This window comes from Thalia democratica, chromosome 5 (assembly GCF_965202585.1).
Source record: "Thalia democratica chromosome 5, ktThaDemo2.hap1.1, whole genome shotgun sequence".
NCBI lineage: Eukaryota > Metazoa > Chordata > Thaliacea > Salpida > Salpidae > Thalia > Thalia democratica.
Window position 1 is genome coordinate 62407220 of NC_139169.1, and position 27946 is coordinate 62435165.

The 27946-nt window shown below is 26.2% G+C and overlaps 1 protein-coding gene across 1 annotated transcript; it reads right to left on the reverse strand.

Moving 5' to 3' along the window:
• Window positions 1-5732: 5732 nt before the first annotated feature.
• LOC145835922 (uncharacterized) lies at window positions 5733-14491 on the reverse strand. Its single transcript, XM_082943678.1, has 5 exons — window positions 14252-14491; window positions 10183-10454; window positions 8657-8767; window positions 7133-7219; window positions 5733-6905 (listed from the first exon to the last, which is right to left on the reverse strand). The coding sequence occupies exons 1-5, from the start codon at window positions 14365-14367 to the stop codon at window positions 6400-6402; spliced, it is 1092 nt and encodes a 363-aa protein (XP_082799804.1). The 5' UTR covers window positions 14368-14491; the 3' UTR covers window positions 5733-6399.
• Window positions 14492-27946: the final 13455 nt, after the last annotated feature.

Consider the following 27946-nt stretch of genomic DNA (forward strand, 5'->3'; position numbering starts at 1 on the left):
TCGTATAAAAGAATAATCTTTTTAGTTAAAAAACAATTTAGATAATTTAAAAAACCATAGTGCTAAATAAATAGTTTCGACTAATTCTAAAAACTTTACATTACATCGTCAAATTAAACTTAAATTAAAGGTAGTTTTATAGTAATTTATTTATTCTCGAAATAAACTGAATATTACTATGATACGCTAACGTAATACATTTGACTTGTATACAAGACTACTTTATCGTTAACTACAAAGAATACAACATTATTGTGCAACGTAATTTATCAATAAACTTCAACAAAACACACAAAAAGTTTTACAACAATAGTATTAATCACTGTAACAGAGAAAATATACCAAACAAAATATTTCCCACACCACCATTGCTCGGCTACTCCAACTACCCACATCCTACTGTGGATCCAACCAATCATCAGTCACTGGAAAAAATCCGATGTCAGCGTTCATTTTTTCGAGCACCGCCTCGGCGTTGAACTGTTCAGTTTCAAAGAACTTGTTAATATTGACATTGTTGAATACGTTAATACCTCGCTGAAGTGGTTTCCAGTGTCGAGTCTGAGCAATATACAATTCTCAACTGAATTTCTGAAAAAAATCTTGGCTTCTTCTGTGTATTTGGCAAACGCAACGGGGATGTTCTTCCATTTTTTTTTTTTTGAAACAGGACTTCAGCTCTTTTTTGAGACTTCTGGTAACTATGTGCTACTTATAGGTTTTTACTCCCAGGTTTGCTGTTTCGCATGTCCGTCTCGAACTTGGCAACGCAATCAAGTATCCTTGCATTTTTTCTCATAATCGCAACTTTTATTAAAACCGTTACCATTCTTATTCAAACAAACTAGTTGGCTTTCAAGTTCATTCAAAACAAGATCGTGCAAACTCAGGACTGCACATAAATCACATTTCTTACTAAATTTTTTTTATACAACCCGAAGTAGGTGGAATTATTTTTAGACTCGATTTTAATCAGACTTGCTTTTTTCTTGCCTTTTTCTGAGAATTCGGTAGCAATTTTTTTGGCATTATACTTCTCAGCTATGTCATCAGCAGAGAATAGATGCTCAGTAAGAGCTACAGGCTGAGATTTTTGGTCAGTTGTCGGTTTTGGTCCTCCAGTTTCAATTTTGGCATCCTTATCGGAAAACTACTTTGTCATCATATTTGGAGACCTTTTTATTAGGTTTGAAGTTTCTTGGTAACAACTGAAGTTAAAACATCGGATTTTTGATCACCTGACTCGCTAAATTCTTCTTAAACAGTTTCAGCTGAATCCTCAAAGCTTTCATGTATCTGTTTTTTATTACCAGCAGCTTTCAGCAGACTATTTTTAACGGGAGTTTGACGGGCTTTCTTTCTATCCGGCTCCATTATCGTCACGAATAGAATCAATGTTTAATGAGGTTTAGATAGCTTAAAATGTTAACTGATAACTTATTATATAGCGCTATACTTAAAGATTACAAAAACACAATTATTCTATGTATGTAACAGATTAAGTATAATATAATAGAACGTAAGCTTATTAAAAACATATTTTTAATAAAGTATATAAAAAATTTCAGATAGTTAAGAACCTTAAGTGGTCTAAAAAAATTAATTAACTTTTGAGAAATAAAGAAATGTCTTAAAAAATTTTTAAACTATGTACATAAGCTGAATGGATAACAACTTAATAAAAGCTTTTTGTGTTGCACGGCTTGAATTAAGCAGTTTATCTGATATCCAAGCTGATATTTCAAAAAACTGAACTCTATTTAAACTGTTTTTTTTTTTTTTTGAAATCAAGCACATATTGGGTGGGATGTAAAGTTATAATAAAACTTAAGAACTCAATAAATTAAATAAAGAAAAGACACTTTAAGCACAGTATGTATATACCTAATTTGTGCAAAGCTTTCTTAAATCTAATTACAATTTATAAGATACTTTTTAATATACAAAGAAACAGAAACTTCTTGTATAACTTTATACATAAGTAATATTACAGTTTAAGTAAGTAATATATCTAAAGCATATGTAAGATAGACAAACTGTTTCTCTGATAATTATTGTAACTTCAATTTTACAGCAAGTTACAGCACGTTTCTTATCAAAATATAAATAATTAATTTTTGTTTAAAGTGCTAGCATTAGTAGTACTGTAAAAGTATGCTAATAAAAATGATTGTATATAAAAACAATTGCTTGAATTAATTTAAAAAAAACATTGTGTTTTAAAAACTAAAAATAGTTGTTTTTGTTTAAACGTTTTCTTAAGTTTGTTTTCAAACAACATTTTATCTTAGTTAATATTTTATTTATTTAGCTCGCACTTTTATAACTTTTGAAATCTTTTATAAACTTAATGGTTTCAAAAGTTTTAAAGTTTCAATATACTAGTCCAGGACAATACGTTTAAATGTATCAAAGTGGTGAAGGACTCGATAAACAAAAGTTTTTTTCGTGCAGCAGGAGCCAACACCAAATACTTTAAGCGTTTTTTTCGTCCAATAAACAGTATACTAAATTGTAGTACTCTATTTGTAAAAAAAACTTCTAGAGTATGCTTTTGAAAATTTAAGTTGTTTGTGTGTGCTTTTAACAACAAAATTTTAAAATTTAACCTACAAAAACAGTGCTTGATAAAGTGTAAGTTTTCATTTTATGTTTAATAACTATTAATTTCAACTGTTTGTGTTTGTTAACAACTACTTAACAAATAACAGCAAACTTTGATTACCTAATGAATAAGTAAAATATACACTAATTTTTAGATACTTATTTTTTAAGAAATAAATTATTTTCTATTGTTTGGAACTTTTTCATCTATTTCTAATGTTTTTTCAGTGTAACTGGCCCAGTGTTTTATGCCTGAGTCCATCGTATGATAAAAAACTTGCAATAATAAAAAACCTTTTTTTTGTCTACAACTATATAGTTTAAACACTTCTTTAGGTTTTATTGAACAAAGTAATCTCAACTAATGGTAAAATTTAAAGTTTTTTGCGAGCCATATATGTTTTGGAAGATACTAAAAGTATTTAAAATGTGTTTATAATACAGCATACAAAAAGTTTTAGATTTTTAAGAATCTATAGTGGTCAAAAAAACTTTTAAAATGTCTTCAAAAATTTCCGACCTTTAGGTATTAATAATTAAAACGGATTTAAAACTAATACCATTAGGTAAAACCAAAAAGTTTACTTTACTTTAAAATTTAATTTACTTATGTATAAAAAAGCTAGGTTCATGCGAGTTTTTAAACCTTGGTTATAAATAATGTATAGTTAGCTACTTTTTTAGATAGAAAAACGATTTATCTGCTTTAGTTAAGGGCTGTCAATATTTAACAAAGAAATCACTTAAAAGCACTTAAAAATTAAATGGTACTAACTACTAAGTATATGTCAGACAGTTATTTTTTTTTTGTATTGTTAAGACTATATGGAAAATAGGACAACTTTTAAAAGTATTAAGAGGTTTAATTAGTTTAGTACTTAAAAACAATGTATAACTTAAAACTAAATTAAGTTTTTATACAATATCAGACTTTTTAGTTCAGCAGAACTATATAACTCAATTTTAACCAGCTTTTACACAGTAGCAGTAATGAGTTTTTCTAAATTTTTGTGAACGTCTAGATTATATAGCACATTGCAGGTTTTTTTTAACCCAACGTAATGTAGTCTCAGTAATACAAAAAAAGTAATAATGCACAAGCTTGATATCTTTAAATATTTTTTTTTACAAAGTTCGATATAACAAAGTTTTGTACTATCGCTATTTAGTTTAACCAGTTGTAATCAAAAAAGATTTAACTATGATAATTATAAATTAAAAGGTTAAAAACCTTAAACAACTTTGTTTACATTAGAAAACTAAATAAACAGTACTGAAGCGAATAAATGTTTTTATTAAACACATTTCCACCTCATAAAAAAAGTACTTCAACATATGTAATAGTCATCTTAAGTAAACAACTACAAAAGTAAACATAGTTTAATGTAAAACGTCAGAATAACGACTTCCAATTTTATAGTTTTAAAATGTTTTTCAGTAATTTTTAAACTTTTTGACAAATTTTTAAATAAACTAGTTATGTTACTTATACGCAATTAATTTTGTCATTAAGTTATCACTTTTTTTTTTCCTTTAGTTTTGTGTTATTTTAACTTAGTTTTGTTTTACTTACCTTTAGTATGATAACACTATGTTTTTAAAATAAATATGTTAAAAAATGGTTGAAAATAGGTTTTTCAAGCATTTCTTTGTAGTAAAAATTAAATTTATTTTCTAAAAATTTTTTAACTTATAACTGTACAACTAAAAACTAAAACCTCAGTTTAAAAGCTCTGTTCAACTAATAAAACAAATTTTTAAAGTTACTAACTATTCTTTGAGTACAAGCGTTTACTATATCTCAGTAAATATAAATCTGAAAAAAACGTTTGGTTGTAAAAAAATAATATAAACCTTTTTTTTTTATTACCAATAAAGTTAAAAAAATTTTAAATAGATTTTATGATTATTGAAGTCTTAAAAACTATTTGCAAAATAAAAGTTTTGCAGTAGCTGTTCAAATAAAATATGTATTTTTCAAAGTTTAAAAGTAGCGTACCTGTAATAAAAAAACCCTTTAGGGTATTAAAGTGTCTAGTTAAAAAAAAGTATTGGGTATAAAATAGTTAATTTAAAAAGTTTTATGAACTAACAATAGTTAAAACATCAAAAATAAAATAATAAAAAAAGTGTTTTCTGCAAATAAATAAATTCTGTTTAAATATATGTAATCACCTTACTGTAAATATTTTTTTTTCAAATAAAACATTTATAACACAATATTAAAGTCTTATTCCGTTTTTAACAAATTCAATTCTAAAGAGCTCAAAACAATTCAGAAATCGTGGGAAACATACTGTTAAGTAGTAGGGTTATCCGTTGTTAATCTTTTAGAAATAATGGAAAACTTATGTTGTGTTTTTGTTTCTCCAATATTATAAACTTAAAAAAAATATTAACAATTAAAAGTTTTACGGAAACGATGTTAAACTTTGTTTTTTTTTATTAAAGTTGATTTTAGTAAAACATAAGTAAAACCTAACAACTAAATATTCAGTTTTACTTCGTATAAAAAAGTGTTTAAAAAAAAAGCCAACAAAATGTTTGATAATAATAATGTTATCCAAAGCCGTCCAAAAGCAAATTGAACTTCTAAATTATTAATGTACGATAATAGTTTTTTAATATTCAAAGGTGAAAACAAGTCTATTTATTTGTTTTTGTTTATAGTTTTTAAAACGAGTATTTGTGCTTTGGTATATAAGAGGAGACCTAGTTTGTTTAAAAATTAAAAACTTCGAATGAAGTTTTTATAACGTTTAAATGGATTTAAAAAAAAATTGGCTCTAAATAAGAATTTAAATAAAGAACAGTAATTTTTATTTCATCTAAATTTAGATATTTTTGTAAGCGCTTTTATAATAACTTTTAAAAGTTTATTAGTTTTTACTACTTAAAGCTACTTGTACTTAAGATTGAAAGCTAGTCAGACTCTTGTAAACATTTTATTAACTAGTTTCAGTGAGATTATTACTAAAAAAACTTAAAAGAAAGTCTTGTATTTAATTTTAACTTAAAAATCTAAAAAGGTATTTAAATTAAATTTCAAATTTTTAAAACAAATCTTTAACCTATTTTCTTTGACTATATGTTTTTTTTTTCGATTAAAAAAATGTGCTTTTATTTCAAGTGGTTGTGTATAAAAAAGCTTTTGCCGAAAAGTTATTAATTCTAAATTTAAAATGTGTAAAATAATAGTTCGAATTTTAAGTATCAACGATTATGAAAAAAATTTAGAAATCTTTGTATATTGTAAAAATCTTAACTACTTGTATAGTAAAGAAAAACTGCTAATAGTAATAGTTATCTACTGTTGTAAAACATACACGTGTCAACAACTACAGACGTAATAGACACTGCAACTTATAAAAAAAAATTATTAGTTACAAATTAGATACAATTATTCACTTGAATCTTTGGCAGCAAAATATGATTGGAAACTTAAAACAGTTGTTTTTCTAAAAAACATTTACAGCGAAGAAATAAAATTAAAAATTATTTTGTTTAACTACATCATTATTTAGAGACCGTAAAAAAAAAAAAATTAACTTTTTTTTTAAATAATACTGTAAAAATTTAAAAATAGTTTTTGAAAGATATAAACTTACATATACATATCAAAAGTATAAAAAAATCATTTAATTTACATCTAGTAAGTGAAGTTATTAATTTTTAACACTTTTTTCCTTCTTAACAAAACCTGCAAAAACTAATATGCAATTAAATCCTACATATTTCTATTTCCTAAAGTTTCAACAAGTCATACGAATTCAACTTTAAAATATTTTTCAGCTGTCAAACCGCCACCACGGACCCTCCGTTGCCAAGGAAACTCTCGTTATAGGGAGGCGGGGACCGGGGGTGCGATACCCGCTGCTCTCGGTTGCCGCTAGTGTTCGAACCCTGGACCCGGCTTATATTACAACTAACACGCGATCCGTGGAAAGCCTGCCTCTGCTGTGACTGGATGGGGTTTATGGGCATCAAAGTGACTTCTGACGTTATATGATGACTCTGTGACGTCATATTGAGACGGGGGTTGGGGTGGTGGTAGGAGTACTTCTTGGCGTCCTTCACCTTCTTACTAGCGTACAACCTGTACCCGAAGAAGAGGCACAAGAGGATGACGATGACGATCCCGGCTCCCACGATCACCCCGATCATCAGCTTGATTGATTCGTCCGAAGAGTTTTGTTCGTCGTCTGCTTCTTGTGCTCGGTCGGTTTCTGATGATTGGTTGCTGTCGTCAATTTCGTTTGTTTCTTCGTAGGCTCGGTCTTTTTCGTTTGTTGCGTTCAAGTCTGAAAAAGTTTATAGTTTTGTTGAGAAAAATATTGTTTGAGGCACTTTAGTTGATTTGTTAGAAAGCTTTGCAATTGAAAATATTATGCGTTAATAAGTCTATTTCATAATACATAATACGTGATATCCCGAAAATGTTTCAATAAAATTATTAAAAGTAAACTTTAAGTAATTTTTTTTTTCAAAGTGCAGCTTGTTTACTTATTTACAAACAGAAACAATTTACCGTTGTTGCCTTGTTGTTTTTGCTCGTTGTTAGTTACTTCTAAACCATTTTCACTATTTTCTTCAGACTCATCTGCGTTTTCTTGATCTGAAAATATTTTGCTAGGTTTATATTTTTTTATCAAGTTCATCAACCTTTTTACTTGTACTTATTTCGTGTTTTGCTTGTCTGAAAAGGCTTGAATTTTCTTAAAAATTAAATCTTTTTGAACAATTGAATTTTTAATTACTAGAAGTTAAATATTTGACTATAATATAAAAGTTACATTAATTAAATTTTTTAAACTTATGGGCATAGATTTGTACAAATTTTAATGGCTTAATACTTCAATATTTGTTAAAAAATATTTAATATCAAAATAGCATCAAAAAATTTTTAAAGATATCTTACTGTATTAAAAACATTATAAATAAACTATACTTTAAATAAGCTATAAATTAGTAAGTAATAAAAATTAGCAAAGTAATTAGAATATATTTTTTTTAAATACCGTATTTAAATACCGTTCTTAAAGCAAGATTACTTCCTTTGACTTGATTTTTATTGTCTAAAATACTTTTCAAAATGCATGTAACCAGTTTTGAATTATAACACTAAAGTTGGCTGCCTGTTTTAATAAAAATTGTCAAAAACTTGTAGTTGTTCGAAAAACTAAAACGTTAACAACTGCAGTATACCAGCACTTGGATATCTAAAGTGATATCTTTTAGTTTTAATGTTTTTTCAATTTTTATGGGCGTTTGTAGAGGAAGTGAAAACTGATAAGAATCTTAAGCAACTCCAAAATCTATTACTCATACTTACATAAAGTTTACATGCTTAAAACTGATATTTAAGAAAAAGGTATTTCACACCGTTTAAAAATTTATGGATTTTTCCATCACGACAACATCTTTTCTAATGAAAATTTCAAGCCTCATTAATACTTAATAATCAAGGTTCAACTTTTTTTTTTGGGGCAAACGCACAGCACTTTGACATGCTTTCAAGATTATTTTGAATGATTTTTTCGGGGAAATTATCAATTAAACTGTTCACGGTGTGAAGCCACATTCTTGCATGATTTATTTTATTTAGAATTTTAACTGAAATTTTGAAAAATGATTTCTAAGAACAGTATACAGTTTTTATTAGAAAGGGTGAATAATAACGCTTCAAACTATACTTTTTTTATGTGTAAAATGAGAGGAACTATTGCAGTATTTTTTTCTTTTGAACTATAAATTAAAATAAAAGTTACAAATAAAACTTTATTTTCGTGGTTTTTAAATTAAACAAAATAGCTTATTTGATTTTTACGAAAGCTTAGCAGAAAAAATACAACAAGCTTAAAGTTCGAAAACTGGTGTTTACAAATAGTTATTAGACTATAACCTCTTTAAAAATAATGTAAATTCTTAAATATACGTAGTTGGATTTTTCACTTTAAAATTCGTTTTTAGTAACTTATTTTTAATTACAAAGTTCTTAACTTTAAAATTATACTTAAAATTTAAAAGTTCTGCATACATAAAACCTTCTTACCTTCACTCTCATAAGTGTTCCTGTTAACTTTTATTTGCAGTTTCATGTTGTGCCTTATGCAAGACCCTCCTTCTTTCTGGTTCAACCCAACTTCTGTGCCGTCCGAGGTTGCTGTGGAAAAATAAAAATGTTCGACAAAATCCTTTTTTATTTGAAGAGGATCAATCTACTATATAGATGCAAAAGCTTTAACTTTCAAAATTTAATACCAGTGTTTATACACTGGTTTATACGTTGAAGTGAACAATGTCAAAACTGTGTGTATTTCAATTTGTTCGGTGATTTTTAAAACACGATTATTTGCGTAGGGGTGTGTTAATATTAGGTTGCTATGTGTATAAAATTAAGTAAGAGAAAATTAAACACGTATATTTGCTCTAACAATGTAATGTTTTAATACGTTCTGTTCTACCACTTGTTTTGATGCCGCTTATTCTAAAACTAAAGTTTAACCATGAAAAAAGTTGTTCTTAAAAAGTTTTAACCCTTGATTAATATTTTTGTGCGATGAATGATTACAATAATTATACAAAGGTATTATAAGCTTTTAATAAACATCCTCACATCTTACACTCTTTAAACAATTAATATTTTTTAAAGGGCTTATTAGTTAAAGAGTAGATATTATACTTAAAAGTTAAAACCTATTAATACTAAATGTAAATGTTTTCAAAAGCAAATGCAATTATTTCAAGGATTAAATCGATAAAACTAAAATACACTTTCTGTACATTATAATGTAATAAAGTTTTATGTACTGAAAAAACATCTTAAAACTTTTTTCAATAAAAATTTATCTACTACAAAGTTGCTAAAAATGTAATTTCTAATATTTCTAAGATTAGTTAGGTTTCTTAGATACTGACGCAAAGTTAAAAAAAGAAAGATAATAACTTTAAAAACTACGTAGAGTTTATACTGAATTTATAAGTATAAGTTGTTAAATATTTAATGTAAAAATAATCGTATGTAAAGGTGCAAGGTATAAATTAATCAAATGCTGACTAGGATTTAAATTATTGATTAAGTTAAGCTAAAAGCTAAAAAAAACATTGTAGATCTATTTTTTATAGTTAAAACTTCTCAGCTTTTTAAACATTTTACGTTTAAAATTTACTTCTTTGTTAAAAATACAGCCTTAATTCGAAGTTGGTATAAACAAAACAAGTTCAGTATTGTATCTAACTATGAAATTAAAAGTCGCATACCTCATTATTTTTTATAAATAAAAATAAATTATTGCTAGCTTTCATAAAAAAAAGATTAAAACAACTATAAAATCAGGCATTTTGTTCTTATTCTATAAAAACATACTAAGATCTTAGTATGTGTGTTTTTTGAGTTATTGTGTTGCAGTTGTCATTAACTTTTAGTTCAGTTTACAGTGAGACGAAAAGTTTAAAAAAGTAGATTTAAATTAAAATACTATTAATAATTTGATAAAACTTTAAATGAAGTGACAAATGACGCAACGATTCGAACTCCCAAATAATGTGGTAAACAAACATATGACGTAATAAACTTACAAATGACGTAATAAACCTCCCCTGCCCTGAACTCCAACGCCCACGGACTGGGGGATATTTCCTGGAAGAAGAAAGTGTACTTTTTCTCCTTGTGGGGGTTTGCGCACGTGATCAACCTCCTGCCGCCAGAGGTGTCGCAGTTGTCGTACCCGTTCAGGTCGACCAAGTATATTTTGTAGTACAGGTCTGTGTGTTTGTCGGAGCGAAGCGGGCATATCATGTCCAGCTTGTCGTCGATGTTGACTTTAACTTGCAGGTTAGGGGTCTTGAACCTGAAAAGTAAGTAATTTAAGACATTAACATTTTTTTGTAGTGTCAAAATTGGTTCAAAGTTCACCTTGACTAGCAAGTTGGAGGTCTTGAACCTGAACAATAAGTTTAAATTAATTTTTCTGTTGCTAGAAGTTAAATTTTTTGAAGTGATAAACGAGTTTTACCATTTTGAAATTTAAATCTTTAGTATTAAATTGAAGAAGATTGAAAAAATATCTACGAAATCAATTTTAAGTAAATATACAATTCAAGTTAAAAAAAGCAATCTTGTTGATTGTTGCTTGATTTTTAGTTAAATTATACTTCGAATTAGAAAAAAAATAACAGTTTTTAAACTAAAACTTTTTAAATTTAGATTTGTGAAATAACAAAAACAAAAGGTTTTCCAAACAATATGAATAAAATATGATCTTAAGATTTATTAAAAAACGTGGTTTAAAGGTTAGTCTAGATAAAAACAGTAAATATAAAGGTGCAAGGCGTAAATTTTTTGAAAACGTTCTTATTTAATTTAAAAGTTAACTCTTTTATTTTTCTATTTAAAGTTATTGCATGATAATTTTTATTAAATATATTTATTACAAAATTAGATATGTTTATAACTAGCTAAGATTGAAGCAATAACTACATAATATTTATACAAAATCTTATTACTTTATTAGTTAACTTTAAATCCTATGGCAAAAATATGGTAAGTTTCACTTTACAAACAGTTTGTAACAAGATGTTTATATAATTACATTTAAAATTCAAAATATGTGTCTGAAAATGTTTAGGAAGAAAAAAAGACCAAGTATTCAATAGTTTTGATTAATTTTTAAGTTGAGAAAATGTTTTTAACAATGTTTAATGAAGTCGAAGTAGATAAGGCAGAAAGTTTCGTGTTAAAAAATTTTTGTAAAGTATTTTTTGGAACTATAACACTTTTTTTAATATAAGCTTTTGTAAATAAATAAATTAAATTTACCACAAAAAAGTACAGTTGCGTTTATTTAAATTATAAAAATATATTATCATTTAAGAATCAAAAAAAGTTTGGGTAATTTTAAATTAATTTGTGCTTAAATTCCTTATTTTATTATTTTATTAGGTTTTTCATACTTTAAAGTTTTAAATTATCAAAAAATACTAATATGTTTGAATTTAAAACATAAAAAAGTCCATTATGCAAAAATAGTTAGCAAAATATATTTTGCTTTAAAACATACCATAATATTTGTCACAATTTTTATACATGTTTACTTAAGTCTTAAAAGATAAGATTGATAAACTCAAAACAAAGGTTATACGCAACAAAACTGAGTTAAAAGTTTTTCAAAAAAGAAAAGGAATGTATTTTTTTGTTAAAAACATTATACATAAATGGGTCTTGTTTAGAAAAAAATTGATTTTAAGTTTCCAAATTTTTTCAAACTTTACAATTTGAATTAATTTTTTACGTTAAAAAAATCGAAAACTTGTTATTTTAGTTTTGTCTTATTAGACTTAATAAACGTGATGCTAATGCTATAAGCACATGAGAGCTAGAAATTATCTGAAAAACAACACGACAATAAATTTCTGCTTTCAACTCAATAAACGTTAGATTGTAATCGTAAATCTTTTGTTAGTGCACAATAGATTACGCACGAGTATTTCACAAGGTAAACCATAAAACACGCAGGGCTAAAATATTGTTTTTAGAGGCTTGCTTTCTCTTTCGAAATATAACAGTACATAAAAGTGTTAAGCACAGTTTTTAATTTGCAGAGAAAAATACATGAGCTATTTTTAAACTGTGTGAAAAGAAATGTAATTTAGATATAAAAATCAATATAACTCTCCGTGAAGAATACTTGAAGGTAAAGTTTGGACTTTAATCTTTTACAATTTCTTTATTAGTGTTCAATGTTCATGTAAAACAAGAATACTTAGTTTTAACATTATACACTTTCTAATAAAAAAGTTATGGTAAAAATATATTTCTCAATTTTGTGTTTAATATAATTAAAAATTCCTAACTTAAAATAAACAACTGTTTTGCAGTTTTGAGTATGACTAAATAGGAAATAGATTTTAATTTAGAATACGATAACCTCAAACATCAATGAGTAATTTAAGGAGTAAACTGTGAATGTCATTAAATCTTATAATTAAATTACAGAATCATAAAAATCTTATTTTACTTGTTTTATTCAAGAAGCCTTCTTTAACTCAACAAGAGAAAAAAAAACAAATTAGGTTTGACTTTTTTAGTCCAAAAAGTAAAGCTACATAAAATTAAAACAATTAAAAGTACTAAAGTAAAAATTAATTTTAACTTTTAGTGTACTAAAAGTTCATTTACTAAGTTTTTACGCATTTTAATATATATTCGTAATGTCTAATGCAAAAAAAAATCTTTATTGTAACTAGAAAAATATAAAATTCTTGTTTCATTAAAAATTTTTAACTGTGTAAAGCTATAATGCTAGAATTGATATTATAGGTAATGAAATAGTACGATAATTACCAATAGTAATACAACATATTAGTCAAGTATAATTCTCGTTTAAATATGCATAAGTTATTGTTTGTTTCAACTTAAAGTGCTTATTGGAATATAAACAACTTATACCACTTAAAGTCTATTATATTTTTGTAACTTTCTACTAACACATAACTTTTAAACAAGACAATTAAACTGTGTCAAAGAAAAAATAAACTTACACATTTATAATTTTCATACATTTAAAAAATTCTTACCTTACAGTGTACAACAGTATTGCGAAATTGACTAGAAAATCAATTTGAAATATTATAAGTTAAAACAGCAATGAGTAATATAAGTATTGAACTTCTAAAGCCATACATTTGGGTGTTTTTTTAGTGTTTCAACTATTACTTTATATTTTTTTGCAAATGTAAAAAACTACAAAAAACATATGAGCATAAATAACTTTAAGTTTGTCTTTGAAACTTTAAAAAATTTAAACTTTGTAAGTCTTTATCTGCTTAAATTGTTAAAAAAATAGTTTAAGCCTTTATTGTTAAAAGAATTTTTGCTTTAAAATTTTAAGTTTGTTTATTACAAGTTTTTAATGCCGAATTAACCATAAATGTATATAAGAAAAAAATAAACTGTATTTTTCTTAGGCAGAAAATACCTTAATAAAACCGTAAAGTTTTTGTTTATTAAAAAAGAATTAGTTTCATTAGTATTTAAACATCTTAACTAACATAAATAACTTAGTTTATGTTTCATATGAGAACTTTTTTGTATATACAATAGAGTAAGAATATAAACAACTTAAATTCTTTCAAACTTAAATATTTTCATGTTTATAACACTGAGCTATTAATCAAGGTAATTCCAGCAAACTCATGCCAAAGAAAAATATGTCAACGTAGATTGATAGTTTTAACTTGGCAAACACAATCACGAATTTCTTAACAGAAAAATTACCTCAAGAACAAAAGTTTGAGAAAATAGTTCACGCGTCAGCAGTTGTGTTTATCTTAATTCAGCTTAAAACTGAGGTCACTCAGTAGAAACAATTGTCAAATTTTTCGCTTTGTGTTCGAACAATAAGTGTAATTTTACAATCTCGATTTTTTTACGATTTAATTTTATTTTTGCGTGCAACTGTTAGTTAGGGTATCATGGTTTATTAAATCTTATTGCATGTGGACTTTCTTATTTTACTTTTTTTTTTTTGGTCGAAACAAACATGCATTATTTTAATTCATAGTTATACACATGTTTAATTAAATTCAAAATTGTTGCTGTATTTAAATTTAAAAACATAAAAAATAAAACGTAAAAAATAAAACTCACTGTGAATTACTGTTGTTCCAGTATATAGGTTCCAGAACCTCTCCGCATACTACTGAACTGTTTCCTATACACCAGAGCACTATACTCAACCACAACATGTAAAATAAAACATCCATCTATTTTCTTCTAATCTTAGATGCAGTGAACGTTTTATATCATACAATCTGGTTTCAATTTTCCAAACTAATCTCTTGCTTGTATAGTAAATTTTAAAAGTTTCAGTCTGATTTGTTTTTAAGTTTAAACTGTGAATCGAAATTTAGTTAAATTGTGTGTAAATAAATCTATATGTCTGATGAATCTAAAGTTAGTATGATTATGATACACTAAGTTGTAATTGTATCAACCGTTTAAGCTTTTGTTATTTTAGCTGCCACCTTATGTAAGCATTTTTTATTTTGATACTTTCAATTATCTGCTTACAAAGTTGTCGTAACTCTTTGTAAAACTAAGAAAATTTGCCAGTTGTAATTGTGCACTAAAAAATGGATATAAAGTTTATAAAAACCATGAATCTAATTAGTTTTTTAGTTTTTTAACTTTCACGTAAATAGTATTTAAACCTTACTAAAATAAATTACAAAAAAAAAACATTTGTTTATTTTTCTAATTTCAGTTTATCATTTATAAATGTAGTAATTAGAAAATATATTTAAAAATGAGCTTAATCTGAGGTGTAATAAGTAGCTTTATGAACAGTCAACATTATGCAGTTATGTTAGTTGTATACCTTGTTGTATTTAAATGAGAAAAAGTCTATTTAAATAAAAATTATAGCTAGGAGTGCGACGAAAACAATATCAAATTAATATTTTTTGTATTAAGTTATTAAATCTTTAAAACACGATTATTAAAAAAAAAAATAACTATTAAACAATATCTAAAATATTTCAATAATATTTAATGTGATGAAAAGCTATTATTCTTAATTAAAAAATACCATCTGTTTTAAAGTTATACACTTTATACGAAAGATTGTAAACATTAAACAATAACAAAAGTCAATAAATATATAAAGATATTATAGTAATAATTACTATAAGAAAATATACTGCCACTATCTATTGATCTAATAACTAAAATATAAACTTCTACATTTTGTTTTACTGTAAAACTATTCTAATCAAAGCGAATCTTTTTCTTTCCAAAAAATCCTCTCTCTTTCGTAAAAACAAACATTTTTTCCACGAAGAAGATTCAAGTCGAAATTAAAATTAAAATAACATTTATCTTGCTCAGATTAATGCGACACGGAGTAAATATTTACAAATAAACGACGTTGGCCTGTCAAAGCCAGCTCACTGCTATGATAAGACCGCATTCATCAGGTTAACCATTAATCAAAAGTTTAACGAAATTGTAAATAGTTACATGATTGTTAGTTGAGTTTAAAAGGTTTTTAAAGGTTTGTTAAAACAAAAGCGAATCTATTTTCTTTGAAAAAACCTCTTTCTTCAAAAAAACAAGCTTTTTTCCATTACCTTTAATCGTAAGTCTACAGAACTTATACAAAGTTACATAAATGAACAGGACTAAAATTTTGTTAATTTTTGTCGACCGCCAAGCAAGTTTGTTTAGTTTTAAGTGCCATTGGAGAAAAGGGTTTTAAGTGACTTTTGCTTTGTTTTGACAAAGTAAGTTTTAATTTTCAACAATCATTGTTATTTGTACTGTCGATAGCAAATGTATTGATGTGTTTTATTTTGGAACACCTTAAAATAGCTTTTTTTGTTTCTTCTCAGTAAGCTTAAGTTCAAAACATATGCATTGAACAGTTGTTGGTTGTTGGTTTTAAAGATAAACATGCTTAACAAATAAGTTAAGTGATAAAGTTAAATTAAATATTGGTTGTTAAAATTAAAAATTAATTAGGGTTGTTTGTGTAAACACTTAAAAAGCTTGGCTAAATTATGTATAATTTGAGATTTTTCAAGTTTTCATTTAATATACTTAATAAAAAAACTTTTATATAGCCATATCGTTTTTATTGACAATTATTAAAAAACATCTTGATCTATACTGTTATTCAAAAAAATAAATAAAGTTAGAGCTGTTTTTAAATTAAGTTTATGTTGTGTTTTAAGCTTTTTGTAAAATAAGTTTATCAAACAAAAGTTTTAATTTGTTTTGCTCTTGAAAGTTTGATCTTCTAATTACAGATTTTAAACAATTAGAAAAACTAAACAAAGAAGTTAATGTTGGTCATCTTTAGAAACTATTTTTTTACAATATTAAAATACAATCTTTAAAGTTCATTTAAGTAGTTGTAGTCTGTTACTTTGTCAAGCAAAGGAATGTATGTTTTAAAATTTAATCTAAGATTTAATTTATAACGTTATGGTACCACTACATGGTTATTATCATTGCAAAGTAATGGTGCTTAAATCGTGTAAATATTGACAGACGTATAATTTCTACAAAATTGTGCATTGTAAATATGTCACCTGTTATACGCTATAAAAACTTTATTACTGATTTATTAATGAATTAGTATAATTATTGGTCAACTTGTTATCGTGTTAGTTAAAACTCTCTCCTAAGCTCAAATTTACCTGTAACTTAAATACACATAGAAAATACTTTAAATTTTTGTTTAGTGTTGTTTCTTTAAGAAAAATATCCTAATAAAATAAAACACGTTAAGTTCAGTTTAAATGGCTAGTTTAATGCTCATTAAAATACCGTTGAAAAGTTTAAAAATAACAAAGCAAACTTTCTACGCCTAAAACTAGTTTTAGTTAGAAAGTATTTTTTAATCAAAGTACCTTTTTTCGTGAAACACTTTTAAACAAGTGCTCTTAAAATCACATTGTAATTCTACCACTAAAAAAAACTACTATTGTTTTAACATTAGAGAAGCAAAATTTACGATCAAAATGTTAAACATAGCGATTGTAAAATCAATGTTTCAGACTTTTAAGGCGACTTATACCTGACAAATGTATTGCGTTTCTTAATGCCATTCAGAAAACCTAATTATACACGCTTGAATGGACATTTGATGCTTGACAAGTTATAAGCAAGAGTTTTGATATTGCGAGGTTTCTGATTTATATATTAAAAATAATTCTCCCACCTTTGTTGAAAGAATGCATGATATTGTTGTGTTCTGAAATTTAATTAATTTTTTCTTCGAAAAGTTTTGGTTATTTATCATAAGTGTTGTTGATTAAGAAAAAACCAAATTAGTTTTTCATGAAAAAGTTAAAAGCATTTGTCAATCTGCTTCGAACAAAATAGTATGAGAAATTAACTAACACGTTATAAGTTCATTCATAAGGCAAACTTAGCATTTTTGTTTCGAAAGTTTTGAAACTCATTTAACATAAGATATAAGTTATTTTGCAAGTTTCAGCAAGCTTAACAAATTATACTGTCAAGATTTTTTGAAGTATTTTTTTTTCCATGCAAAACACAAAATTCATGTAAATTTGTCTAGTTATATCTTTTATATAGATTCAATTTTTTTATTAATAAATTCAAAAATCTAATTTCTGCAAGCTTTTAAACTATATAACATTTAACTATAAGCAATTCTTACTGTTAAAACAGAAATTTTTATAATACAAAACAAAATTTTTTTTAGAAAAAAATAACATTTTAAATATTGATTTAAAAAAATTTTTATATTGAATTAAAACCCTTAAATAAGTGAATTTTAATGTAGCTCTGTATTAAAACACAAACAAAATGTTTAAAATTTTATTTGTGTTTGAAAATTTTTTATGTTTTATTTAAAATATTTTATAAACTTAACAATTTTTTATTAATTTACGATCGATAATGTCTAAAAAAATTATCAAAACTTGTAAAAAAATATCAAGATCTGTATTTTTCTACAGCCACATAGTACTTCTTTTAAATAAAACAAAAATAAAGTCTGGTTTAACTTTTAAACTAAGAGAAAAACTAAATATTTTAATAAAAAACTAAGAGTTATTAAAATAATAAAAACTAAAAAGTTTAGTTAAAAACAAGATGTTAAAATAACTAAATCTTTATCGACTAAATACAGAAACTAAGTTACTCAATAAATTATGATAAAAAAATTTGAAGAAATTAAATTTTTTCAACTACGTAACTTAAGAAAATAAACAAAAAAGTTATATTAGATTTAGCTTTTAAAAAATTATAAAAATTATAAAGTCTAAAAACCGTTTATGTAACCACAGCTAAACTAACCAAAGTAAACATTTTGCAAGCGAACTTTTGTTTTTAAATGCAATTTTATCTTTGATAATTTTGTACACAGTGTACGCCACCTTGTGGTTAGAATATATTTTTGCATTCATAAAAACAAAACTCAAACTTACATCCCGAATTTTGGTTTGAGTCTTCAAGTTTTCTACTGTTATTGTCATCGTTTAAGTATCTATAATATTTTTTGAAAACTTAAAGTTATTTTAAAATATTCAAAAAATTTGAAAGATTATTTTTAGCTAAAACGGCTTTTAAACTTATGGATAAAATAAAAGTCTTATAGGTTTTAGTAATAGTTTTTTAAAATACGAAACTGTTTATCTGTTAAGTTTCTTAATAAAGTATACTTAAATTAAAAGTAGATTTTGTTACAGTGAAATAAAAAATTCATTTAAAAAAATAACTCTGAATTCAAAGTTTTACGATCTAAAATATAGTTTGAGATAATGTAGCTCATAATAAAGCTTCGTATTCTTTTTATATGTTTTGTTTTATTTATTGTTATCATAGAATAGGGGTGGACAACGATTGTAGTTGACGGGCCAGATGTGGAAAACTTAAGTCTTTTGCAACAAACGTAAAAAAAAAAGACTATATTTTAAAAACATTTTTAAGGATAAATCTTTGTTAGTAGTTCAAATTTAAAAAGATGTTTCTACAACACCAGACTTTTTACTTAGATTCACACTAAAATTGATAAAAAGTAGTTTTTCTAATTAGTTTAGTTGTTTAGTTTTATAACTCTAAAACGAAGTATTTGATTAGTATAAAAATTTCATGTTAGTGTTGAATAAGTAAAATTTAATCTAAAAAATGTACAAATGATATAATCGTTTTTTCAAACCAAACATTTTTTTAAAACTTAACTCACTAAAAGCTGAACATTTTTCTTAATATAATGACCTTGCTTTACAAAACTTAAACTTAAATTTTACAATGTGAAGTAAATTTTTACAACACTGCAGTTACCATTGTACATAAAAACAATTAAACAGTTTTTTTCTTAATCTCTGAAAACAAAAAGTCACGTATTTTACCTTAAAAAAGGAAACAAGCTGAAATTTTAATGTTAATCATCATATCAAGAGGATCCAGCTAGATGTAGTTTATACTTATTTTTTCAAAACGATCTAGGTTTTGTGTTATGCATCTAAAAATTAATAAAAACTAACTAAATATATAATAAAAACCAGGTAGTTTACAAGATCTTATCTAAATTTTTTAATCCAAGAAAACACTAGATGTTGTAGTTTAGTTATAATTAAGTATATTTGAACATAAACAAAATCAAATATTAGTTATGTATATAGTTCAAAAGTTATTTAGTTTGCGTAATTATTAAATTTAAAAATACATTTTATGCATCTTTAAAAAGTAAAAAGCTTATAACTTAAAGATAACTTTTACAGACACGACTTGGAATTAATAAAGAAAACCAGGAATTTCGTACACACATTTTCGATAGTAAAGGTGTAAATAAGTTAGTACTAAGATTCTTACAAAAATATATAAAGTAACTTTTACTTTATTTTAAATATTTTTCTTAATGCAAAAAACAGAGATTTTTTCATATTTTTAATAGTAAAAATAAATAAAAAAGTATACAATTTAGACATTTTATACATTTTTTCACCAAAAAAGAAATTTTATAAATACACAGATTCATTCAGCCGGTCAACAGTTGCGACGAGATTGCCACCGAGATCTTCAACAATCTCAAAGTGGACTCATACCCGGTAAAGAGAGCCCACCGGCCCGAGCAGTGCCTCGGGTCCAAGTTGTCCCACGCCATCGCCCTGCTCGAGTGCTCCTTCCCCGGCATGCCGGCCAGGGTCATGAACTTCCTCGGTGGGCCGTGCACCCGGGGCCCAGGCAAAGTGGCGGAGCTGGACATGAAGGTTGAGATGAGATCTTGGAAAGACAACCTTGACGAGGAGACCTCCAGTGATAAGAGGATTGTAAAGGTGAAACGAGCTTTTAAATGTTTAAATTAATAAAACCTTCATGCTCTTGTTTATATACTGTTATCTACAAATAAGTTTTCTACGTATTTAAATAGTTAGTTTGATAATATGAGACATGAAACTTTAAACAAGTACAAAAATTCAACCATATACAACAACTTTTTTAGTAAATTTATTATAAAACACGTTTAAAGTAGCATTACAGTATCTTTTTAATTTTTTTATACTTTTTAAGACATTTTAGTTTATCTTGAACTTAGTTTTATACTATAAATAAACAAAACTTTCAAAAACTCAAAAAGTTATTAAAAAAAAACCCTTATCAACCCTGTATAAATTATGAGTGAAAAAGAAATAATTAGCTGTTGTTTAAATTAAAGATATGTTGTATAAATTAATATGATATTTTAACATTATGTGTTCAGTTATTGATTTAAATATAAATAAATAATTTAATAACTGCATACTTCATTTTCATTTGTTGTATATTGTATTTTTAGAACCATACGATAGCAGTTAAGTTGAACAAAAAACTCTCTTTGATATAGTTGAAAACTAAAGGTTTTCTGAAAACCTGAAGAATTTCAAAACCTATATATTCAGTGTATCGATAATTTGTTTGAACAACAGAAAAGCGTTCCAGCGTAGAAAACGTAACTGACGCGTCATGCGTTGATTTGTGGGAAGCTGATATAAAGAAGGCTGGTGTTCCGATCCGGGAGCATCATAAAAAGTACGTCAAAATGAGGAATATTGAAATTAGTCAGCAACTCTCCAATCACAATAGGTAAATTTTTATTACCGTGATAATTATTTCATTACTAGTTAATATGATATTTTTCAACTTTACCTACAAACGGTCGCTTCAGTACTTTATACTATATATATATATATATATATAGTAGTAGCCCGCTTGTTTAAGATCACAATCGCGGTTTCTCGCGACTATTCCTGCCTGATGAGTCCTAATAAGGACGAAGCCGGTCGTAAGATTGTCTCGGATTCTGTTGTTGTTGATCTTGCGGTAAAGTTCATTGTTTATATACAGTTGATATGAAAAAGAATCAAAGAGTAAACTGCATTCACCCTTAAAGTAAGTCAAACAAGTAAAGTATTATGCCATACGTCACCTAATTTATCAATTACATATTTTATTTTTAAAAAAACTGAAGTAAACTATTATTAAGATGCACCCTACGTTTCAGTCTTTATATCAGTTTCCAAATTAATTTAGTTAACTTTTATGTAATAATGTACCATAAATTATAAAAAGTAAACTTTAAATCGTAACAACAAAACAAAATAACTCAAATATATATTAAAAAAAAATTACTTTTTGTGTAGAGTAGAGTTTGTTACTTTTCAATATTTATTCATTAAAGATAATAAAAAAAAGTTGCACTTGCATTTCATTAAAATCTGATTTTGATAAAATAAAAATATTTTTGATCTATATTTGCTGTACTGTAGTTTTTTTTTTTTAAATAACTCGATAAATAGCTAAAACATAACATTTTATTTGTTACTGTTGTTGACAGCTAGTAAAATTGCATCTGACAGACTAAAGTACCTGAAATAACTAACATTGCCATTAAATGCTTTTTGTTTTTTTTTATCATTACTTAACCGAAGAAAATTTCCAAACCTAATTTCTTTAAGTTTTATTTTGTATCATATTAACTGACAGTACTTTAAACGAAAAATGTTGATACTTTTAACCATAAATTACGTCCAAACGACACATATTCGACTAATACGAACACTGGGTATGTCTAGTATTTTAAAAGCCTAAGAAAAAAAATTGAAAATGTTTTAAACTCATTTCTATTGATCGACGAGAGGTTGCCGAAGGTAGAGCGTTCGAAGTTTGTGGTGGACGAGGAGCGAAAGCGGGTTGCCGGCGATTTCAACATGGCGTTCTAAGACTGCATGGTCGCGACCGAGGAAGATCAGAAGGACTTCGACGCCGGTTTCGAAAGTGCCATGAAGAAGAGGGGTGATCCTGAAAAGAGGCAGGCGAAAAGTAGGGGGAATTATTTTTTGATACAGAAATCTTGATCAGATTCAATCAGCGGTTTCTAGCTCCAATTAAAACAATACTTTATCCTGTCGAAAAAATAATTGTTAAAATTTAAGAAAAATAATGTTGATATACTTTTAATTTGTTTAATACTATTAAAGTATAACAGAAGTTAAATCTATTAAAGAACAAATTATCATGAGTCAAGAAAAAAATCAAATGCTGAAGAATCGGATGAAGGTGACGAAAAGGCTTCAGATGATTACAGCGACTCTGACATTCCGTTAACTTCGGACGAAGAAGCATCTGAAAACGAAGCTGATGACAAGAAAGCTGGTGTAAGCAGCGATGAAAAACGCGCCTCATCAAAAGAACAGCCGAAAAAAGGCATAAAGAGTAAGTTTAATACTAAAAGTTAGTTGAAAATTTGTTTATCTTTATTTTTTGCTTTACAACATAGATTTAACTCATTCTTTATGTAGACCTAGTTGGGCAATTACTTTTAATATTTTGTTATATTTTTTATGTATTGAGTTATAGCGAGTTCTGACTTCGATATACTTAATTGTAAACTAGTGATACACCATACCCACAAGTTAAGATCAGGTCGGATCCCTGAGTCCTGTAGATAACTAAACTTTTCAAAACACTTAGTAATTAATCTATTTATAATCATGTAAAATTTTAATAAGCACTAATAGCTTTCAGATAACATATGGTTTTTTTGATGTTGCCTCAAACAACTTAGTTATAAAAAAGTGCTTAACTATACAAAAGTTTATTGGTTTGATAGAAAAAAGTTTCTACTAAATTTTGAAAATTTTAAACATCTAAACAAATATAATATTGGGTTATCCCAAAAAAAAATTAAAAATTACGATTAATCAACATTAGGGTGCTTATAATTTTTTTCGAGCTTACAGCTAAAAATTATTTACAATTAACAAATACCACAAAAACACGCCTTGCAAAATTTTTGATGATTTGAAGAAAGTTCCACCTTGGCACCATTCGATTTTACAAAATCCATCGCAATACAAACTGTATGAAACCAAAAAAAATCGACCTTAGAGTTTTTAGGTAAAATGTTTTTACATATGGCAATTATCATAAAACACAATATGCAAAATGAAAGACGATTTAAAGAAAATTATAGGTGCCATTTCGTGATTGAAAAAAACTTTAAACTCAAGAAAACCTACAAAAAGTGATAAAAATTACATAATACATCGCCCTTTTGCAGAAATAAAACAAACAATTGTTCCCCTTTACGAGTAAATTACTCATTTATTTTTTTTACCTTACCATTTATTTCCCCTGATAGCCAAAGTCGCTCCTAAGGGGCGATATCGCTTACTTTGGGAAACCTTGATTTAGGGTGATAATTATTTTTTAAATTGTAAACGTTTTGTTGCTACTAAAGCTCGAGTTAATGCTCTTTTCAATGATTTGACTAAAGATCTCTAGACCTGATAGGTCACTAGTACTAACCACTAAATCAGGGTTTCCACAAGTTCAGGAAAATTAGAAATCGGGAAAGACCCAAAAACGAAACAAAAATCAGAAAAAATGTTTATTTATCAGGTTATTTGATATAAACATGATCATAATAAGATAATATTTGACAAACGTGGAGATACATAGATCATACAAAAATGGTTCAAATGTTGCAATGAAAGTTAGATGATAAATCTAGCAAAATAACTGTTGTTAAAACCTGTATAAAAATAAGATTGAAAACATTACATAGTTTCAAGTCTTTGGTTATGTATTTTTTAATCGGTTTTTTTTAAGAGTTTGCTTTAGAAAAGTCAGGAAAAGTCCAAAAAAAGTTTTCAGCTCTACCTGTTACAACTCTGCTAAAGCCAAATAGGTACTTAAAGTAAGATGTTTGAAAAGTATCAACTATACTATTAGTTGAGTTAAGTATACAATATTTATAACTTAGTTTTTTTACTTAGAAGTTCAGATTTTATATACAAGATGCATGCTTGTTACTATGTAAAATGACAAAACTGTTGTGATAAGTGTCAACAAATTTAATGATAAGTACGCATGACTTAGTCTCCCTTTTTAAAATTAACAAGCAAAAAATTTAATATTTTAGTATTTTTAAAATTAACGTTCTTTACAAAATATGATAGAACAAGATCTTACAAAAAAAATTTACAAACTTACGATTAATTTGCTTTACTTGGTTATAAAATTATCATGGTTTGTTTAATTTATCTTTTAACTTACTTCTTTTTAACTTTATCACCTCATTTCCAGGTTAACTTAGACTAGTTTAAAGTTTTTCTAAATCTTATAATAATAAGGCCAACCAAGGCTATTTTAAACTTTAAAGAGTTTTTTTGAAAAACTCTAGCTAATTTAATTTCTTTTAATAAATTCAGTTTATTTTAAAGGATTTTTTAGAATGTATGACTCGGTTTTCTTATTTTTAGAAATTTTTACTCAACTTATGTTCTACTTTTTAATTTTATCCATTTTATCTAGTTCATTTAAATTTTATTTTAAGCGCTAACTTAACTTTTCATACTTTTGTTGAAAACATAGACATTTTAGATCAAAGTATCTCAAGTTTAGCGATATCACCCCTTTAGGGCTTTTTCAAATATTATAAGCAATAACTAGAAAGTTGCGAAAAGTTAAATGGGTAATCAACTAGTAAAAGATAGTCATTAATTTTGAAGTTTCTGCCAAATGGGCGAATATAAAGATAAATTTTGAAAACCCTTGTCTAGTTAAAAAAGCTAGAGCAGGATTTCCCAAACTTAAAATTGAAATTATAAGACCCCTTTAAACAACATTTCTCATTAAGAATGTGTTAAATACCCCTCAAACCTTTTTTTTGCTTTTCATCGTTATTTGCAGAATATGAGTAAATTTTAACTTTATTCCCTATGCACCCCCATTTTACAGTTTATTGTCCCTTACATTTCTAAATATTCTCCGTAATATCTACTGTAATTTTCATGACCTTTTTATTAATTAGGGTTCCCATTTTTAGGCTTATAACACCCTAAGTTTTTGAAATGGCAACCTAAGTTAAATTTTGTGTTAATTTTTTTTTAGTTTGTTATATTTCTTTTTTCAATAGATTAGTTAAAAATATATAAAATTTATTGTTTATCAAATTATTATCTATTTATAATTACTTATTAATGTTTAAAAGGAAGTATATGTCAATTGTACCTAGTAAATTACAAATGTATTGATTATTTAAGTTACATATAGACTTAGGTTGTTTTATTTTTCTATTTAGAAGATTATAATTTTATTCGTGATTAAATGTTGAAGTATTTTAAACTTAGTCCTGAATACAGATGCATAAGATATAGCTAAAGTTGAGCAACGCAGAAAATAACTTATTAGGTTTTACAAAAAACTTAGCCTAGGTTATAGCTAGTATGGCTAGTTATTCGTCAATAAGGCTAGTTTTTTGCTTGAGTGTATAGTAAGCTTGGTTTAAAATCTGAGCTGTTCAAGTAAATTTAATATAAAAGGATTTTATGTACTAATTATACTAATTTTATAGAATCTGTGAAAACCATCTCAAATAAGGAACTTAAAAAGTTAAAGAAAGAAAAAGATGTAGTTGAAGAATTTGATATTGATGATTTTTAGATTACTTCTCTATTGATTTAAGTCTCAAGCATTGTTTATCTAAACGCATTTTTCAATGTTTTACTAACAACAATTATATAGTTTTTTTAAATGTAGTTAATTTATGAAACTTAGACAACCTATGACCAAATTATGTTCTAACAGTACTATATATCATTTTATGAAGTTTGCTTGACTTTCAATGTTTTAAAGTTACCGTTTACCGTTAGACAAGCTCAAGTTTTATATAAGGTGTGATTTACCATACCTATTCGATTATCAGACCGTAAGTTTTCGGTAGACTGAGACCGGTTTTCTCCTGATAAGGACTCATCAGTCATTCACAACCGAAAATTTCGCAGTTTACTTATTATACAAACGGGTTAAAAATGCAAACATGAAAAAACCATTTGCTGGCATTGATCAGTAACGTCAGCATTGTGTTTTGCCGCGCAACGTTCAATACATTGTCCACTAAGCAAGACATCTGGTACGCTCGTTTTGTATACGATCAATAAAAACATTGGCGAAAGTCTACCGAAAGCTTGTGGTCTGATGATCGAATTGTTATGATCAAACTTTGTAAACTTGAGCTTGTCTTACAGCAAATGAAAGTCCAGGTTTCGGTTCTGTAGATTTTCGCCAATGTTTTTGTTTGATGTTTGAAGCATGCTTATGGATATCTTACTATGTTTTCTAAAACTGTCAAGTAAACGATTCTTTCTAATCTTCGTTGAATAATCTTAGATAGTTTTTATAGTAGAGTGTGTTGTACGAAAAGTGTTTTACTTCTGCATTTCGATCAGGTATTTTACTAGATAATTTCAAAAATAGTTAAATAAACTTTTAATAATAAATCTGATCTGTTTTTTTAATATGAAGAATTTTACAATACATAAGATGATATAGTACCTTATAATGAGATTTAAATTTGAGAAACAAAGTTAGTATTTAAGGTGGATGTGTTACTTTTTTTCTTAAAATAATCTTGCTCTTTATATACCAATGTAGCCAATCATAAAAGTATATTGAGATATTAAAGTAGTAATCTTTTATATAGTTTATAATGAAATATATATTTAATATGAGGTAGAATTAATTAGTTTACCGCAACTTTCATAAATAAAAAGCTGATGACTATTTAAGCTTACTTAAAAAACTTTTTTGGATACCATAAATACCTAGATTTGATTTTAAAAAGTTGTTGCGAAAAATAAATACTTTTTAATCAGTGTTGCTAAAAAATCTAGATAAACCTAAAATTTGATAAATTTTGATGAGCCTGGAATTTTTAACGAAAATCATTTAAAAACCTTGAGCTTGCAACAACTTTTACATTATAAGTAGTAAAATTTCGATTTGACACAAAAATCTTTGTTACCAACATAATTTTTTTATTAAAAAAGATTAAAGCTTTAAGATATCTTTCTAATGAAGCCATACTATTTAAAACATTTTTTACCCTAAACCGTGTAAATTTTAAAAACCGGAGAAAATTTTCCAAAATCATTTGGTAACTGTATTAAGAAGATACTTTATAAAAAACTCAAGCGTACTCATTTAAAAAGTAAAATTTTTACTCTTAAATTTTATAAATACCTGTAGTCCAAATCGTTATTAATTCAATAAAATGAGTAACAATGTTCCATTTTCGAAGATAAAAGGTTATGAAGATTTAATTTAACTGTTGAAAAATATAGATTTAATCGTTTGCTAACAAAAGATCCTAGTGAAACAAGTTCACTGGAATAAAAATAAAAACAAATTATACAGTAATTTTCCTTTATTGTACCAACATGTGTTTCTGTGTGTTAACGAATCAACAAACTTCAACTGGGTTCTGTAAAAAATTATTACTGTAATGTAAGAATAGAAGCATAGAATAAAGTAGGTGTATACATG